The sequence below is a fragment of the Neopelma chrysocephalum genome, unplaced genomic scaffold (assembly GCF_003984885.1).
Source record: "Neopelma chrysocephalum unplaced genomic scaffold, ASM398488v2 Primary Assembly neopelma1_63, whole genome shotgun sequence".
Classification (NCBI taxonomy): domain Eukaryota; kingdom Metazoa; phylum Chordata; class Aves; order Passeriformes; family Pipridae; genus Neopelma; species Neopelma chrysocephalum.
The window spans coordinates 140,814-159,255 of NW_020897720.1; the positions used below are offsets into that span (position 1 = coordinate 140,814).

At 42.0% G+C, this 18,442-nt stretch overlaps 1 protein-coding gene across 1 annotated transcript in view; it reads right to left on the reverse strand.

Annotated features, from left to right (window-relative positions):
- LOC113967294 (ankyrin repeat and KH domain-containing protein 1-like) overlaps positions 1 to 18,442 on the reverse strand; it is a 100,855-nt gene that overhangs the window by 77,211 nt on the left and 5,202 nt on the right. Inside the window, exon 2 of the mRNA XM_027682801.1 lies at positions 3,998 to 4,151. Within this exon, the coding sequence (XP_027538602.1) occupies positions 3,998 to 4,151 (154 nt within the window). The remainder of the gene's footprint in view (positions 1 to 3,997; positions 4,152 to 18,442) is intronic.

Consider the following 18,442-nt stretch of genomic DNA (forward strand, 5'->3'; position numbering starts at 1 on the left):
GGCGACCACTTCCACTTCTTCAATACACAACCCCACCATCCTACCAGTTTTTTAAAGAGCAGGATCAGGCCTTCAACTATCAAGATTCAGCAGGTACTAACAGACAGATGTTGCTAAAACTAAGTTTCTCTTTCACCATTTACACTGCATTTAATCCCTCCAAGTCTCAAATCCACCAAACCATTTATGTGAGGGTCTCCAGCCACCTTTAATACTGTTTTCAACAGAAAGGAAAGATGTATACAACTGTACATAACCCTCTTTGAACATAAGGACAGGCTACTCACATCTCTTTCATTAAACAAACCTTCGACTGAACATCCTCCCTCTCCAAAATACCCTGATTTTCCTCACAATATTATTATTTTATAAACAATTTATAAACAACAGTAGGAGTCCTGAAGAACTTGCTGCTTACAGAACTGTAAGTATCCTCTGTGTGGATACTCAAGAGGAACACCAGTGTTCTAAAGGCAGAATAAGTTTCTTTACCACTTATCTTCTACATCTATTTTCTGATGCTTCATTGTCAAAGTGTTTCAACACTCAGATTGAGAAGGATCACCCTCAAAAGCTCCAGGATTTTTATTTGGCCACATGCTTGAACCAACACCTTTCCCCATCCTCTTTAAGAAAGAACCTGCACTGCAGAAACAGGGCTGCACAACACAAGCAAGTCATTTCCCCTTCCTGATGCCTATAAAAGTTGGGAACAGAAAATCAAACGGCTTTGACCCGTCGGGATTTCCACACTTTGCCCTTTTACAAACGTGTGTTGAGGGACTCGTGGAAGAACTCTGCCAAGAAGAACAAGAGCTCTGAACACTCTACTGAAAAAATATATTTAATAGACACCCTTACTGAAGATCCACAAAAGAGCCATGATTCTTCAGAGCTAGATTATTATTTTAAGGAATCAACAGTACCCTCATTAAGAGTGGAGCTAAATGTTCCTAGTGCAGAACAGGACTCCATTGTCAGAGCACTAATAATCTCTTTAATTACAGCCTGAAAAATGGAAACATCTCCAAACAGGATGGTTCTCATTCCATAGGTTATTTTACCTATAAATCCCTTCTTTGCTCTACTAGGAGTCAAACTGAAAGAAGGTATACAAGAGACTTGATTTGTTTAGGACAAACCTTCCCAAACAACAGGATTCCATTGTTTTAATTTATCTTCAATTTCTGAACACGAATACAACTGATGGTCATAGAACAGTGAAGTCTCTTGGTCTCCAGATTGTAGAAGTTATTTTTTTGTGAAATAATACAAACACTGACAGTTGTTTAAAGGTAGTTGTTCATTAACAAAGTGCCTGTTCTTTCACAGAATGAAGGATGGTTCTCCAAACTGAAGCTAATCAGGCAGGTTTTCAGGGGACCTGGCAAACACAAGGAATCTAATCCTGTATTTGTGTACATGGAGATGTACACGTGTGTGTAATGGCTGTTATGCCAAGGGGGGCAGGCACAACCCTCTTGTTAGAAATTCTACTTAAGGCTGTCACCCTGAGCATCCAAAACCACAAAGGAATTTAACCCCTCCTTGAAACAGAATTAACAAGTCGAACTGTGAAAAAATATCCAACATTGCTACGGTGGGTAAATACAATGTACAGAAACATTTTCAAGCAGTTCAACTAAGCTCTGGCCTCTACACTTGCATGTGCAGTGGCTCTCAAATCAAGACAGGTATTTACAAACAAAACACAAATCCTACAAATCTTACAGAGCACAGTGGCTGAAAACCACTTCTGCACAAGTGCTCTGAAGAAGAACATCCCATCTGGCTGCAATTGCTAGAACTTACCTTCCAGAACTAATAAACAACATGTCCTTGTGAGATCTGAGCATTAAAGGATTCAGGAAGAATAAGCAAAACTCGTTTTGCAAGTCAGACTCATTAAGATCCTAATGACACAGCCACAAACCCTGCGTGTGAGAAACCCCAAGAAATCCAAGCCACTGAACGCGAGATCGACCTTCCTCGAGGTTGGGAGGTGGAATGAAGCCTCTCCCAGGAGAGGGGATCATCACAACCACGGCCAAACTACCCTGGGAACTACAGACAAGGCCATAACTAAGCTACTTGTTTGAGCCACAGTCCTGCCACCTACTTTTCCAAGCCATCCTGAATGCTGGGGACTGAACTGTGACTAAAACAACGGCAGAAATCATTTGCTTTTGCCAAACTGCAAAAGAACAGAAAGGCTCAACATGAGGCTGCTTTGTTTGTTGCCATGATGGAAGCCTGGAAGCTCAGTTAAGGTTAGAAAGGGTATTTTCAGCCAAACCAGGACGATAAATCTAGTGAAGATGTTAAAATGTCTCCCAGAAACACTTAACTTTTCTTTCAATCACTGTCAAATTATGCCTTTTATTAATAAACTCCCACCTCCTTTAGGTTAGCCTGGTATTTTCAGTGTTCAAATCTGCAGTGGGAAAGACAAGCACAGCTTAACTAGAGAACTTTCCCAAGAGTATTTTCACTCCTTTGATCTCACACAGTCATCAAGTGGCATTAATTTTGTCCAGTCTTTTCAGAGAGGGAGATGGGAGTACTCAAACAGAAGCACTCTTTGAGATTTGCTCTTCTTTCCAGAGTCCTTCTGTTCTGCCCACGTTCTACATCCCTCCACCAAGGCACTTGGGGAATCAAAGCATGGAAACCTCAGATTAAAACCAAATCATCTAATCCTGGGGACAAGTGGCCAACTACTGCTTAGAAATCTAGAGACAGCATTCTCTCAAGTGTTACAAGCAGCAAAGGTCCCACCTGGATGTGATAAATACCATGAGATCATTGTGACCACTGCAGTCCCAGCACTAAGCACACACCCTGACAATTTAGAAATCCAGAAACAGGCTTTGGGACACACCAGCCACCAGATACATGAGAGAAACTGAAACTCATTTTCATGTTATAATTGAGCACTTAAAATTAAATTTATTTCTTAAAAAATAAATCAAAAGCACTTTTAAAAAGTGCTTAAAAAGGGACCAGTTTATTCAAATTCCTTTAGTGCCCAGAATATCCCAGAAATAGTGTGTTTTCCCTGCAAAACAAAGTTTGGCCCCCAAGAGTTACAGCAGATGGGCTGCTGCAACTTTCTGCTGACAAAAGCTATGCTGTGTTCTAATTTGGTTTTTTTTCAAATTCAAAATGCAAAAAGAGCCCAAATCCCAAATCCCTGCTCCCTTTGCTTCCTCAGAACAAAGTTCTTCTTTAAGACTGCACGTAGCTTTACATCTAAACACCTGCAAATAAATGCTGTTTTATCCAGCTCTTAAGGGTGTTCAAAGGTAAAGTCTGAAAACTCCAATTTCAGCACACGCCCACAATGATCAAATGGGATTTGTTTCCAAGCAGGGTTTTTACATCTTTTTATCCTTGGAATTCTGAAAGTGACAAATAATTTTCAAATCCACTGCAACCATCCCAGTCACAAACCCCAGGAAGATTTAAATTAGTCAAGTTATCCCTCTAGAAGTAACAAATGTAGTGACACTATGTTGTTCATCAGGTCTGGTTCCAAACCAGGAGTGTTAAATATGTATTTTCCAACAGTGACATCTCAGAACTACGGAATGAAAAAAGGTTCTTGTGAAAGCCAAAAGAGAGAAACAGGTATTTCACCTGTAAATTTCTGGAGTAATGAATTAATAATTATATAATAAAAAAAAAAAAGGCATTTTTAGCAAGTCTTCCTTCCATTCTCTCCCTGTTAATTCTCCCCCTGGTAACAAATGTAATACAAATGTCAACAAAATACCATTTAATCCAAATTAAGTTTTCTAACTTTGTATGTACAAAAAGAGTGGACCAAGCAACCTGCAACACCTGTAAGAATTCCAAGTTGTTTTCCACACTCTGCTCCCCATCATCACAATAAATTCCCGGACTTGTGACCATTTTACTAATGTCAAAATTTACAGGTTGACAGATCTGTGCACAAGTAAGGTTCAGACAAAAAAAAACTACACAAAGAAAGTACCTGCTGCCTCCAGTAAGGCTTCTAGTCTTGCTTGTGTTTCTGGATCCACAGTTCTCAAGTCTGCACCTTCTGCAGCACTCGATAAGAATAACTCCGACGTGGTTTTAAGTACTGGGTTATCAAGATCTTCTTGGTCCAAAATAAATGATTCGACCTGTTGGCCAAGTTAGGAAAAAACCAATTTAACCATTATTGAAGCTTTAAAGTAAATGCAAAATATTAAAAAAAAAAATCCCACTAAAGTAATCTAAATAGAGCATCATAATCACGTTTTAACTGCATGGAGTAAAGAACACAACTGGAAAAATCATCTGGTCAACTTGCCGAAATTACAAGTTGAAATTATGAAAGAAAAAGCTACCAAAACCTCAATTTATTGTAAAAATCACAATTAACAAGATCTTAAACTGCAGCAAGGTCAACTCAGATTAAACACTGAATAAGTGTTATGCATGTTTGGACAGATAACCACCAAAACAAGCTGCCACAAGAGTGGCTGTAACATCTCTGTCACCATCTACTGTGTTATTAAAAAAGCCACCAGTAATAACTTTGGTACAGCTGGACCTGAATGCCAGGGAAAGATGGAATGTTTTCCCAAGATGCCTTTCACTTGTCTTTTAAAAGTAATTCCAACTAACGTAGCACAAAGATTTCGTTTGTTTTGAGCAGAACCATAATAGCTGACCAAAATTCAACACCAAAACATGTGTCTCCAAGCTGGCACTTGGTGCTCCCCCAGTCTTTAATGTTTTCTGGACAAGAACAGATCTGCAGGACGATTAAGCAGGCAGGTATTCCAACCAAGCAGCATTAATGCTGTCCCACCAGTGCCCCACGTGATCCCCAAACACAAGCCCATGGAATTACTCAACACAACACGCTGCAGTTTTATGACAGCCTGCCAGAGTAAACAAGGGTACCTGACTCACACTCTAATGAGAGCACAGCAACATTTCAGAATCTCTCCCAAGTTCAGGCACAATTTCCCCTCTTTTCCGAAATATTTTAAGATAAAAACACTATTTCATAATTATATGTTATCTGTTCAACACTATCAGTGCCTTAAATACGCTGTAGGAATAAGACATGTCTGTTACACAGACACTGCTGCTCCCTCCCACTTCATGCCCCAGTCTCATCTTCCTTTCTCCATTTTCCCCAAATATTTCCCTCTATCTTTCTCACTCCAGCAGGAAACTATCCTCATATTCAGCCCCAGCCCACAACACCTCAAGAAAGGGACAATTAATACTTCCAACAAAAATCAAATCGGGCCATCTGCAAATTCTTTAACATTGTGTGAACAATGTTAAAGGATGGGAGCCGCACAGAGCTCTGCTATTCAAGAGCCACTTGGGTTCATTTCTTCCCTTTTTTGATATGTAAATGGCTGTAACACTATCCCCCGGTGTCCAAGCCAACCCTGTGTGCCAGTGAAATGTTAACACAGGAATATAATGGGAATCAGGGAGGAAGTATGACTTTCAGGAACACAGAACATGAGGTTCACGTCTCAGTGGATATGCGTGATCCTGGCTAAGGCTAAGACTGCAAGCTCTGATTTAGGGCTCAGAGAAGCAAGATTTCTAGGTTAGTCCAGGCAACAGTCCTAAAATAAGAGAACTGTCGCTGCAAGAAAGAGTTGAACATTAAACAGGCAAAAAATTAAACCAGTGATAAACATTTTTACTACAAACAAAGAAGAACTGTTTACAAGTCACAGCAAAATGCATCCCTACAGTGAGATGCCCCTCAGCAGAACCCAAATTCCAGGTTAGTCCTTAGACAGCTTATCCCTGCTGGCACGAGCTCTAATGTAAAACTGACTTCTGGGAAAATTCACCTTTACCTACAGGAGTACTTCAGGGTTTTCCATTTTCTCCCACAAGACCACACAAGGCACGGATACACTGGAAATATTATTCCTATTGCAGCATGTTTGTGTGATCTGGTGAAGGGCAGAAAATCCCACTGTGTTCATATGTGCCCATTCATATACAGAGCTGAGAACTAGATACACGAAATTTTATTACATGCTAATGGTCTTTTTTTCTTTGACAATTACACCACTTAATTTAACAGCAGCCCTTCCTTTTGACGACATACCAAAAGGGGTAAAAATGCCACCTGGCACTGCACTCTAGAATAACAAACACTGCAGAAACACTCAGTGGCTCCTGGCAATCCTTGGCGTTCAGCCTCAGGAACAGCCAGACAATCCTCAGGGAAAGGGGAACTCAGCAGCCTTGCTGTGACCTGTCAGAAGCTGTCCCACTGCAAGGTCTAAAACTTCACGGGTTTGACACTTTGGGAAAGATGTGGGACCATTTTCTCCCGGCTGCTGCCACCCCAAGCTCATTCATTTATATTTACAGGACATTACCGGTAACAACACACCTCTTGAACCTAAATCAGTGTTAATTCACAAACATTCTGTCAACTTGCAAGGAACCTCCCTCTCCCCAACAGGGAGTACATTTTGCTCACAGGAACCTCTAAAAAAGTCTGTGTTTTTAACACTGATTATGCAAACACTACCTTTTAAAGTGAATTACAAATACAGCTTTTACTGGGTAGTACTGGTGCAGTCTGCTCTTTTCACCACCCTTTTCAAAGTCTTCCTGCTCTCTAGATTAGCAACTGTACTCCCAGAGATCTTGCACATTTAAAGTCTCACGCAAAAGTCTTGCTTCATATACAGTATTTTCATTGTAGTTTTATATCACAGCAAGAAAAGGCAGCTGCTTTCATTATTTCTGCACATGTTGAGCATCAATTTTTAGGGTATGTTTTGATTTTTAGGAAGAGCTTTAATAACATACCCACAATACAAATACAACTTGAGTGTGAAAATACCGAAAATCCATATGCAAAATGTTAAAATAGCTGTACCACTGCCAGTCTCCCAGAAGAAGTTTCAGTGTATTTTCAAGTCAGAACGTCTTGACATTTCTGTAAATCAATGCAGTTTCTCACACACTAAGACAAGGCTAGAGAGGATGAACAGTTGGGTATCTTATCACTAATAGAAGAGTAAGAAACTGCCTAATTGATCAGATGTCTCTTGTGAATGGAAGTGACCTAAAATGATCACATAATAATAATTAAAAAAAAAAAATCAAATTACCCCAAATATATCAAACAAATTTTGCTATTTAAACAAAAAATAAACTTCATTTAAAAATCAAAACAAACAAAGAACCCAAACAGATTTCATGTTAGCATTCCTGGAAGACATAATACACAGCTCATGTGGGAAAATTTAGGCACACTGCTCTATTCTAATCAGATCTGCAGCACAGTGATAGAGTAACCAGTCACTGGGCTATTTTTGGATTATTTTGAGAGCTGCTTTGGGCAGTTAATAAGCATCTTACTTGGTAAGGCTCATTAGGAACACATGGATTCCAGACATTATTCTGACTGCCAAAATAACTGCAACTTAGGAGTAATTCCCAAAGAACACCCAGGAAAGCCACACCTGCACGGGACCCAAGGGCTTCCCCACATGTGTGTCCAGGCTCACCCACCGCACTCAGGGACCTCCCCTGAAGTGCTGCCAAGGGCTGCAGCAGCCTCCCAGCTCTGCAGATCCAGTTACACCGCTGGAGCCTCCCCTCCAGAGCAGCCCCACGGCAGCTATTTGGGCTCAGCTACATCAGTGTTTGTGTGTTACCAGCAGGACTGAGTTTCCCGGGGGTCAGGGGTAGGGGAAGGGACTCTGCGTCACCACCACCGCTGGCAATTCGTGTGAGAGGGACAATGACATGCACGTTACAGCACGTTTCTAATATTAAATCTAAACTGATCTTCCCTATGTTGCACTACTGCAGAGTACTTCTCCCAGAATAGCCTGGACCTGCTCACAAATAGCCTGTTCCTGACAGGCTACAGAGGATGGAGAAGCTTCCTGGGTAGTTGCACAGCACCATTCCCTCCTCCTGCAGCCAAGGGCAGCAGCACAGACAGCTCGTCCTGCCTTCTCCTTCCATTTGTGCCAAACCAGTGCTCCTGGGAACCCTTTCTTTAGAAAAAGCTTTGATAGGGAAGACAAAGCTGCTATTAAATCATTTCCTTGAACTTGCATTTTCCAGGAACACCTTGAGCTATGAACACCTTCCTGGGGTAACAATACTCCTTGCTCTGTGGTTGTGAAGCATCTACAATGAGGACCCAAACCCTTGACTGGGACTCCTAAACTCCTATTTTTTATACAGATAAATGTGATTTTCTCTTTTGTGTTAGGAAAACCTTTCCTAATTATTTCTTTATCAATTCCATTTGGAAATTTGTCTAAATATATCTGAATATATGCAGAGGGACTCTGGCTTCCTTAAAGCTAATATAGGCCTGTAGATCAGGCTGAAAGTTCATGCCTATGAAGTTGATCATCTATATTTAAACTATTTTCCTTCCATAATTAACAAGATGTGCAATGCTGTATTAGGATCACACTAGGAAGTTATTGTGCCTTTGTTTGACAGTTTATGTTGTCATGTCTTTCATTAAACTGAATGCCAATACTGGATTAATACTTGCAATCCTGCTCTAGAAGTTTTGGGGAATACTAATAAGACATAGCACTAAGCTAAGACTGAAAATGAGTTTGTATTTCAAATTTCACATCAAACCTCTTTAAATTGCACATATCAAGAACATCAGCTTCAAAACCACTAAAAACAATTATTCCAAGGAAAAAGTAAAATGAAGGACTTTGTCACTGACATGGCACTCTCAGGAGCTCCCTGTGACAAATAAATGCACCACAACACCCTGGTGTGGATTTAACACCAGCTAAAGGCCTGGCTTTGGTTTACCTTAAGATGTATTTTTCAACACCCTTCCCCTGCCAGCCCAAACATTTTTGCACCTACTTAAGCTGCCTTCCTGCACTACCATTTCAGTTGCAAGAGATGCAGTAAAGGAAGAGGAAAAACCACACAGAAATGTGGGTATTTTCACAAGCCTTTCCGTGGGGCCTCAGGTCCTTTCTCGGCACTTCAAAGCCAGAGAAATGAAACAAACACTTCAGGGAGGTACTCCAGAGTCAGTACATAGAAACAACGTGGAATCATTGGGAACAACAAATTCAGACATAATTAATGATGCAAACCCATACCCACTCTGTTAGGCTTGAACTGTAATTTCTGAGGACAGTTTCTTCCCTTAAAAAGCAAAGTTCCAGCCCAAGAAGACAGAAGGCACCACGACCTGTGAATCACCAAGAGAGCATCGTCTCCAGTTCTATGGACCTTGTGATTACACAGTATCCTGCCAGCCCAGGGGGGTACAGGGTGCTCAGGGACATCACCACCTCAACAGAGAGAGGATAAAGTACCTGAAGCATCATTTTCCAGGCATTGCTCACCTTGTGACAAGTCACTCAGCCATCCAACACTTTCACAGGTTGACTGAACACGTCAAAAAGGGAGAAAACTCAGAGGAGGCAACAAATAATTTTCTACCACTTTACTAAACTTCATGGAGGGTCATTTTAAAGGGGTCTGACAAGCTGGAAGATGACTCTTCTGGGAACAGCCAGGTATTAGATCAGCTCAGCTCCCTGTGAGCCCACAAACCTGAACATCCCTTGCCTTCAAGCAGAGCTGTCAGTGCTCAGCACCCACAGCAGCAGCTCTGTAAGGCAGGACATTCCTGGGAGGGTGGGGAGAGAAGGGGTGCAAATCTGTTTAGCTCCAACTGCAATAGGAAGCTGACTAACTCAAGGCAGGATTATCTAAAGGACAGCCCTTATTCCCATAGATATTAAGCAATTACCAGCTAATGAAACAAGCAGCTATAGGATCTGGGCTGTGCTTGAGTTCATTTCAGAACACAGGTTCATGTTGCAGACGCTGCTATAGATACGGAGTAAATACAGGTGGACACAACTTCATGTTTTGCCACTGCAGGCAAGGCAAGGCCCTCACAGTGTCCAGCATCTCCCTGTAAACCCCAATGTTCTTGATGTGCCATCACACACAAGCTGACTAAAATGATGGGACAGTAGTGAGAAAGGCAGTGAGAAAGGGTTCACATTTTTATGGCTGCTCCCCTCTGGCACCCCAAGCCACCAGTCAGTGCTCAAAATTACAGCTGGTATTTGAAACGTGCAGACAAAACAATACATTGGAATTGATGTTTTATGGGGCTCCTCTTCCTTTCCAGAGATTGATGATCCTGGGTTTTTGATTTTCTTGCACTGACACTGAACCCTGAGCTGACACTCCTGGGTAAGCACCTGCCAAAATGGTTCATGTCAATTTAACCACTTACCTGATTTCTCTCTTAAGCAACCAATTGACACTTGATATCTTTATGCCCATTTAAGTAGTTCTGAACACTACAAACTACACCTTATCACATCTGGTCAGAGCTGTCTGATCCGTGGTTCTCCCACAAACAAGAACACTGCAGTTTATTTGTGTTAAAACACTGTTTCACAACAATAAACAACATGACTGCACCCTCAGTTAACCCTCACAAAAATTAAGGCACAGAACAGACAGGCTGAGTCCTCTTGGTACATGAGGCAATGTTACAAACTTTCTCTGTATAGCAGAAAAAAAAAGCTTTACTCATCTCAGTAACTGCTGGAAAAACATAAACAACTGTTAAAACCAGCCTTCAGCCATCACATATTCGATGTCTGATAAACAAAAATAATTATGACTAAGTTTGCCCGATGTACAAAACAATCTTGTGCAGCAAGAAGCTGTCATTTACTGAACTGGAACTGACAACTGAAGCGTATTCCAAATTCACATGAATCCCAGTAAATCAAGTGCCTGTTCTTGGCATTCCCAACAGTACTTCATCCTGAAGAAAACCACTGAATGGAGACCCATAGGCTTAATTAAAATAAGCATCACTTGCACTACAAACTCCTTATTTTCACATATTCTATCTCAGTCCATTCTAAATCATGTTTTCCATGCTACATCTTTCCCATGTGCTTTAAGATTCCTTCCTGCCCCATCTTTTTCTGTCTTAATAATCCTGCAGAAATAGAACCTCATCTTCATCTCAAACCAAGAAACAGCTGGTGTAACTAAATATTCTAATTTATTAGAATATAAAACAGAACTGTAGCATTGATTTAGCCAGGGCTTTCAGGATGGGGTCCTTGTTCAAGTATTAAATCCCAAGCATTAAAACAAAGTAAAAGAAACTTCAAAACAGAAGATGAATAAATGCATTTGTTTGCTGATGCAAAAGCTCACACTCAACCAAGATGGCAAGTATTCTAAGCCACCTTCTTTGGAATGACCTCTCTTGTCAATGCAAAGGGACAATGTTTAATAAGAAAAGAATCATACAAGGGGATCTGATGAATGCAACAGTAATTCAATAATCTGTTCCCAGGCCAAGCCACACGTTTCAGACAGAGAAATCTCAACATTTAAAGTGATTAATTCAGTTATCTAGAGGCTTGTAGCAAACTGAAAATCATCCTGGGCTTTCTGCCCCTCTCGGAGCCCTGGCTGGTGGCAGCTCTTCTCTCCAAGGCCTGGATAAACAGGTCTGTGCACGCTGCACTTCTGCCAAAGCAGCACAAACCCCAATGCAACCCCTGAGCCATCATTTCAAAGAAAAACCATCCCAGCAGAGAGCCCTGGCTGAACTGTGACCCCCCAAAAGCTCAAGATGCAGCACTGTAAGGGCTTAAAAATGTAACGATCTCAGAAAAAACAATTACAAGGGATCACATTTATCTAAGCTATTGAATTTATCCTAACAAATCCTAAATGTCAAGCACCCACTTCAGAGACTCCCTCTTCCCCTGGTTCCCCTGTCACACTATGGATGAGCACGTGTTCCAAACAGGTGATGCTCAGAGGTCACCATGGTCAAGGACCACAGTTTGGAAGCAGATCATTCAGCCCCCAAAGCCCACCACCCCTCTCCCCTTGGCCTGAAACACAACTGACTTACAACCTCCCCACCATGTGACACCATCAGTTTTTATTCATGATTTTGGAAAGGGAAAAGTTCAGCTGGGTTAGGGATTTCCCTGGAAGAAAATCTTGGTTAATCAGTAATCCCTGTGTTTTACTGAAGGCAAAGGAGAATAACTTAGGGACCCAGTTAAAACCCAATGGTAAAAGATCAAATGTTAAAAAAACATATAAATAAATGCGAGAGATCAGTTGTTCACCAGTCAATAAAACATCCTTTTTTTTTTCACTAGGGAATATTTTTTCCTGCAGGATGGGCACCTTTCAAAAGGTCAGAAGAACCAGCTACCCATGTTTTTTCTCACCTACCACCAGCATTCTGACAAACACAACATCAAAATTCAACCATAAGTAACCCCTCTCAGTCTAGGCCAATTTTCCTTCAGATTCTGGGATGCTTTGGAAGAGCTGAAGATGAAAATAATGTTGAAAAAAACCTGCACAATTCCCTCTTAAAAGCAAAAGGCAAAAATTTGTAAGTGGTTTCATCCCATGAAAAGCATTTAAGAAGTAACAGGATCCAGCACAGGATCAATTCTTTCATTTATGATTTACCATAATAAGTGTTTTCTATCTGCGTTTGAGCAGAAGGTGCATAATGCTGCAAAAACTGAGAAAATTTTCTAGTATTTTATAAAACTTTCGAATAATCCACATTACCTAAGAAAATATTCTTAAGTAAGGACTTGCAAGAGTAAAAGGAAAACGTTATCCTATGATAGGATGTGTTTCCATAAATTTCACTTGCTCAGCATTCCTTCAAAAATATGTAAAATGAAACCTCTGCACCTTCACAACAAAAAGGGAGAGCTACTTATTGGGGAAAAACACACAGAAACTCTCTGTATTATGTTATAATAAATATCTGTATATATTATAAACTGTAGCATATCATCCTAATTAAATGATCACCTTAATCCAAATATTAATTCACCTGTACCCCTCTTACTCAGAGGCAGCACTGTTTTATAACTGTGGTAACAGAGTTGCTACAAAACATAGTATTTTTTATCATTTGAAAGTTAAACTAATCTTCACTTTATCCTAGACCAAGGTCACATGAAGCATCAATGAGAAAGTTTTTATTTGAGATAACCTCTGAGGCCAGGCTTTGTTCAAAAACTTTCTCATTTTATCTAAGTACTTGAACTCTGATTTCTAAAACTTTGTGGAGTGTATCCCATTCCACACATGGACATTCCCATTAGGAAGATAAGAGGACTCTGGATGGTGTTTGCATGGTACATGGGCTGCTGTTGGGAAAGAAAGGATCCACAGAAGGCAAATGAAAGCTCCCTCCTGAAGTGAAGCTTCAGAGCATAACTCAGAGTCCCGCAAAGAGTCCTCCAACAAGATGTAGAAGTTATTTTTCTTGCTTCATGAAGTTTTCAGTGTGAAACAAACCTAAGGAAGGCTCCTTTTTCCATGTATATAAGACTTGCCTCTGTTTGTGATAAAGGAATCACTTATCCCTCCAGAACACTTTACTATTTTAAAGGAGTCATCATAAATGTCACAAGAACCCAAAATGACCTACTGAGGTCGAAGCTCTGCAGCCTCCTCACCTGCAGGGTCTGAGCCCCAGCTGTGAACTCCAAACACACCAGTTCAGCACTGGAGCTGCCCCCAGTTTGAAAGGCTGGGCCACACGTGTGCCCAGGGGAAGGAGAGCCTGTGTATTGTACTGCCCTTCCCTTCACACCAACCCTTCTGCCCAGGGAGTGTTGCAGGGATGGCCTGGGCTCTGAGCAGAGGACAATGCTCCAGCAGCATCTTCCAGCTGTATTCCAGCACCCTGGAATACAGGAATGGAGAGAGGAGAGCATCCCAGTATCAAGCCCCAATTTAACTGGCTAGCCTCAATTTAAATCAGAACACAGGAACTCCTGATTCACCACTAATGCTCAGATGAACCCTTCCCACCCCCCACCAGACTGTAACTAGTTGACTGGTGAAACCCATGTGCAAATTTGTACCTAAATATAGATGTTCTGCTAAATTTGGCGAATCTCTCCTTACCCAGGGGTTGCACTGCATATTTATGTAATTATACAGTAGTATTTCACATCTTCACTTTCTACACCTATCATTAGAAAACAGTTGCTGACATTTATTTTAGGTCATGTACTCAACTGGGTCAAGCTGCACTGAAGGAAGGACCTGAGTTCTGCAAGAAACCTCAGAAATCAGTTCATTTGAAAGTGTCATTGAACAGTAACTATTAACCATCACTACACTGATTGTTTCTGGCTACCACAGGTCAGACTTGCAAAGTTACTGAGATACCTACCAAGACTTTTCCAGAAGTTAGATGCCTAATCAGGCTGGGAATAAATTAATAACCTACTAACCAACCCTCTGCATCCTGAAGAGTCATCTCAATACTTCTGGAAACCTGAACACGTTATCTCTTCAATTTTTCTAATCAGTGAACAATTCCTGTAAGAAAATTTTCCATCTTGTTCCAAGTCTTAACCTCCTCAACTTTCAATGAGCTAGTGAAAACTAGAAAAACATCAATTGCTGAACTAAAACCTACATTTTTCAGAGAAAAGGCTTTTCTGCTTAGTATTATCTACCTGAATTAGCATCTGCTTTTTGCATTTCTATTTCTTATGGTAAAGAAAATGCTGCTATTTGCATTGTTTCCAATATAATACAGAAAACTAATATGTGAGCATTTCATTAACCTCAGAAGTCAAACTGTGCACACCATTCACAAAGCAGACCCACTTTAAGAAGGTTCAACAACACAGCAATGACTTCAATAGACAACACTGCCAATTTGAAACAATTATGTGTTTACACCGAATTTAAAAGCCAGTTTAAAAATTATGAGACCTCAGTTTGGGGAGGGGGACCCCAGACAAAATCTCCAGGTATTGAAGTGCTCTGGAGAGCGTGTCATTGGACTATTCACTCTACTCCTTGTAGGAGGGATGTTATGTCTGATCTTTAATTATGCTTTATGTAAATATCCCCAGAGGCTTATGCAATAGGTACAGGCTTAAGTAAGGCGAGTTGGTGGAGGCAGCTCTGGAGAGGGAAGGAGAGCTGAGCTCACTCCATAGCCAAGGGCTGGGTGAGCTCCAGCTGTCATTGAAGGCCTCCCAGCCCCTGAATTACAGAATACAAGAGATTTGCTACATTTATACACTCCCTGCCAAAAGCCACTTACTGAACCAAGCTCCCAGATCCCCTGGATCTGTGGGCACAGCTGGCCTCTCCTGCTTGATTTACAACAGCTCAGCAAACGCACCATCCATGAGGATTAACAAGGCCACATTTATCACCTGCTTCACCCTTTGCTGCCATGAGGGTTTTTGGGGAGGACCTGCATGTTCTATGGCCAACAAAAACCCCATGGACACACCCTGTTCATCACTGACCTCCCAGCACATCTTCACCTTGACCTACAGCCCTTACAGCCAGGGGGGAGGAGACTCTTTAAGGCTTGTGCCTTTGGCACCACTGTAAGTGCCAGCAAAATTCACAAGGAGTGGTAATAATAACACTTGAAGTCACACCAAAAATCTCACTCTGAACAAGTTGTGTTCAAGGCTGTGAACAAGGCTGCGTTCAAACCCTGATCATGCTCAGAAGGCAACTAAAGCAATTATTTGCACTGAGGTCAAAACCACCTCATCTCTCTGGTGGTGGAAGCTTCTCCGAGTGCCCAGGAGATCCACAGCTCCCTGTTTTACCCAGGAATAGCACAACCCTCCTGGCCTCTTCCCTCCATGCCCAAAGGCGTGCTTCGGCTTGCAATTGTTTCTATTTGCATGGGATAATTTTAACTGGCAATTCTAGAAAATATTCTGCACAGCTGCATTTAAATTTCACCTCGTGGACCTGATACAACTAATTTGTACAGCATCCACTTCAGCCCCTGGTATCCCAACCTGGTCACCGCCACAGGAAAAAAAACTGAGCTAGACCAAAAAGCTTTGATTTTCTCCCAGTTCTGTGAGGCAGGATAAATGTGGCACACCCCTCTTCACCTGTAAAATGGGGACAGCACTCTCCACTTGTAAAGCACCTGGAGATCTGATCTCAGAAATGCAATGTATTTTCAAAAAGGTTAGGCTAAAATACACTGCTCTTTTCATTCTCTAGATAAATGCTTCGTTACACTCTTTGTCCCGCGCTTCCCTGATGATTTTCTTTTCTTCCCCAATTTGCCATTTTGACTAATTCAATTATTTTAGCATATTAAACTCAGACTAATAGAAGAATACAAACCCTAATTACCACCCCACAGGCATGCAGCAGAGCCTACAGAATATTGTACCATTATTTTTATTACTTCAAAAGTAGAGAGAAGAGTACAGATCAAGGCAGCATGGCAAATACTCACTTTTTTTTTTATATAATTCTCCCTTCTAGTTCTCACTAATTCCACCCACTGGTAATAGCTGAAGGCATACACCCAAATCAGTGACTCATGGCACAAGACCACAGTCCAAACAGTCACTGACTGGGTTCTCAAAGCAGTGCTGTTCAAGAATTGCCATGTTCCATCCCTGGACCTGAACTGCCTTTGCTTTGCCCCAAAAAAACCAATAAAGCCTCCCCCCAAAAAACAAACAAACAAAAAAAAAACTAACCAAAAACCACCCAAACAAAAAAACACCAACAAAGACAAAAAATCACCACTGACAACAGGTGCTTCTTTAGTTCTCAGGAAAAAAACTGGAAAAAAAAAATTTCCCCCTTGGTATTCCCAGGCATTCCCTGTAGCCCAGCACAGCAGCACAGATGTGAGGCACATTCTTCCCACTCCTGCTTCTTCCCCAGGTAACTCCCCACAACCAGAAACATTAAGACAGAGCTCTCCAGGCAATTACAGCTTTGAGATTAGCCCACCTCCTCTCCACGTGTTCTGGAAACCTCCAAGGGTTTTAATTCCAACTTTACTTTTTCTAGTCTATATTTTAAGTAAGAAAGGTTTTCCCAGGTTTTTCAAAGGAGTCGTTTAACAGCTGTTTGGGAACTTTTATTTTTTTTTTTACCTCAATGCCAACCTCCCAGACACATTATTTATAATAGGCTGCCTTTCTTAATACTTGCTATTAGTCAAAAGAGTGCTTAGTAAACACCTTAGCTGTCCAATCTTCACATCCTTTAAATAATGGGGTGGGTTCAGAAGGGATAAGCTCTCAAAGCAGGACTCTGCTCACCTTGTAAAGAGCCACAAACACCCTGATACAGCACATTTCCCATCCTTTTCCAGGTTCTATAGCTACTGATTTGTATCTTCAAAGATGCATTAAAATGTGACATGAAAGACCTCCCAGAGAGCATCAGTTATTTGAGTCCTACTCTATCTACAGTAGGTCTTCCAGCTCTCCAAAACAGGTGTGTGCTGGAACACCTAATCCCATGTGGGACTGAACATGTATGTTCAGGACACCCATTACACAAGGAACATTCACATGCCAGGGCTCATCTGCCTGATCACTGGATTTTTCCTTGAGTTAAATGCCCTGCTGTTAACACCATTTCTAATGTAGGTTAGGTGGTCAGGAGCAAAATGCAAATGTGGGTCTGTGCCAGTTTAATCACTTTTTTTTATTCTGATAAGACCTGTCAGTTCAGGTTTCAAGGGAGGCTGGACAAAAGAGGACCATCAATAGAAGGCAAAAAAATGTAGCCACGGGAAGGTGAGTGCAGGCTCACCTCTTCAAAAGGAATGAGTAACTACCCGGACCCCAAACTGAAAATGGTGTCACCTTGGCCAATTCCTTCCTCCTTCAGAAGCCCAAAACACAGGCACTGCAACAAGCCTGGGAGTGTCAGCCACTTTCTCCTGCTTTCCACTAAAACTACAGAAAGGGCTGTGATGCTTCTGTGACCTCAAGTCTTCTTGTAAAAGAGAGAACAAGCATTCACCTTTTGGTGAAGGAGGAGCGGGCAGCAGTGACAGATAAAAGCCTTCCATTACCTTCTCTCCCTGGGCTACACAAAGCAGTATTAGATTCAATTTTACAGGTCCAACAATGCTCCATGTGGGTCGGGATAAGGCCCCGGTCCTTCCCTCCCCCACAGCCTCCCCTTGAAACTCCGCGCAGGTTTGCAAGATCAAAGGCAGGCACCTCCATTACCCTCTCTTCCATTTTGTTGGGCAAGAGATACTGCTATTGCACAAAAAAGCGTGTGTGCACAGATATACATATATATATATATTTATATATATATATAGAGGAGGGAATTTTATCACCGCCGGGCCACCCCCGGCCGGGGCAAGAAACGGGGGGAAGGTGGGCGGGGGGGCGGCTCCACTTTGTTCTCCTCCGGGTGCAGGATCTCTCGCCGTCCCCCCTTCCCAACCCGCCTCCAGCTGGGAGCCGCTCCTGGGCACATCCCGGAGGCAGCGGGGCCGGACCGCCCCCGGGGGGGCGCGACCCCCGCGCCCGCCGCCCCCTCCCCGCGCCCGCCGCGCGGGACCCGCCCATGGCCGCGGCAGCCCCGGCACCGGCGGGTG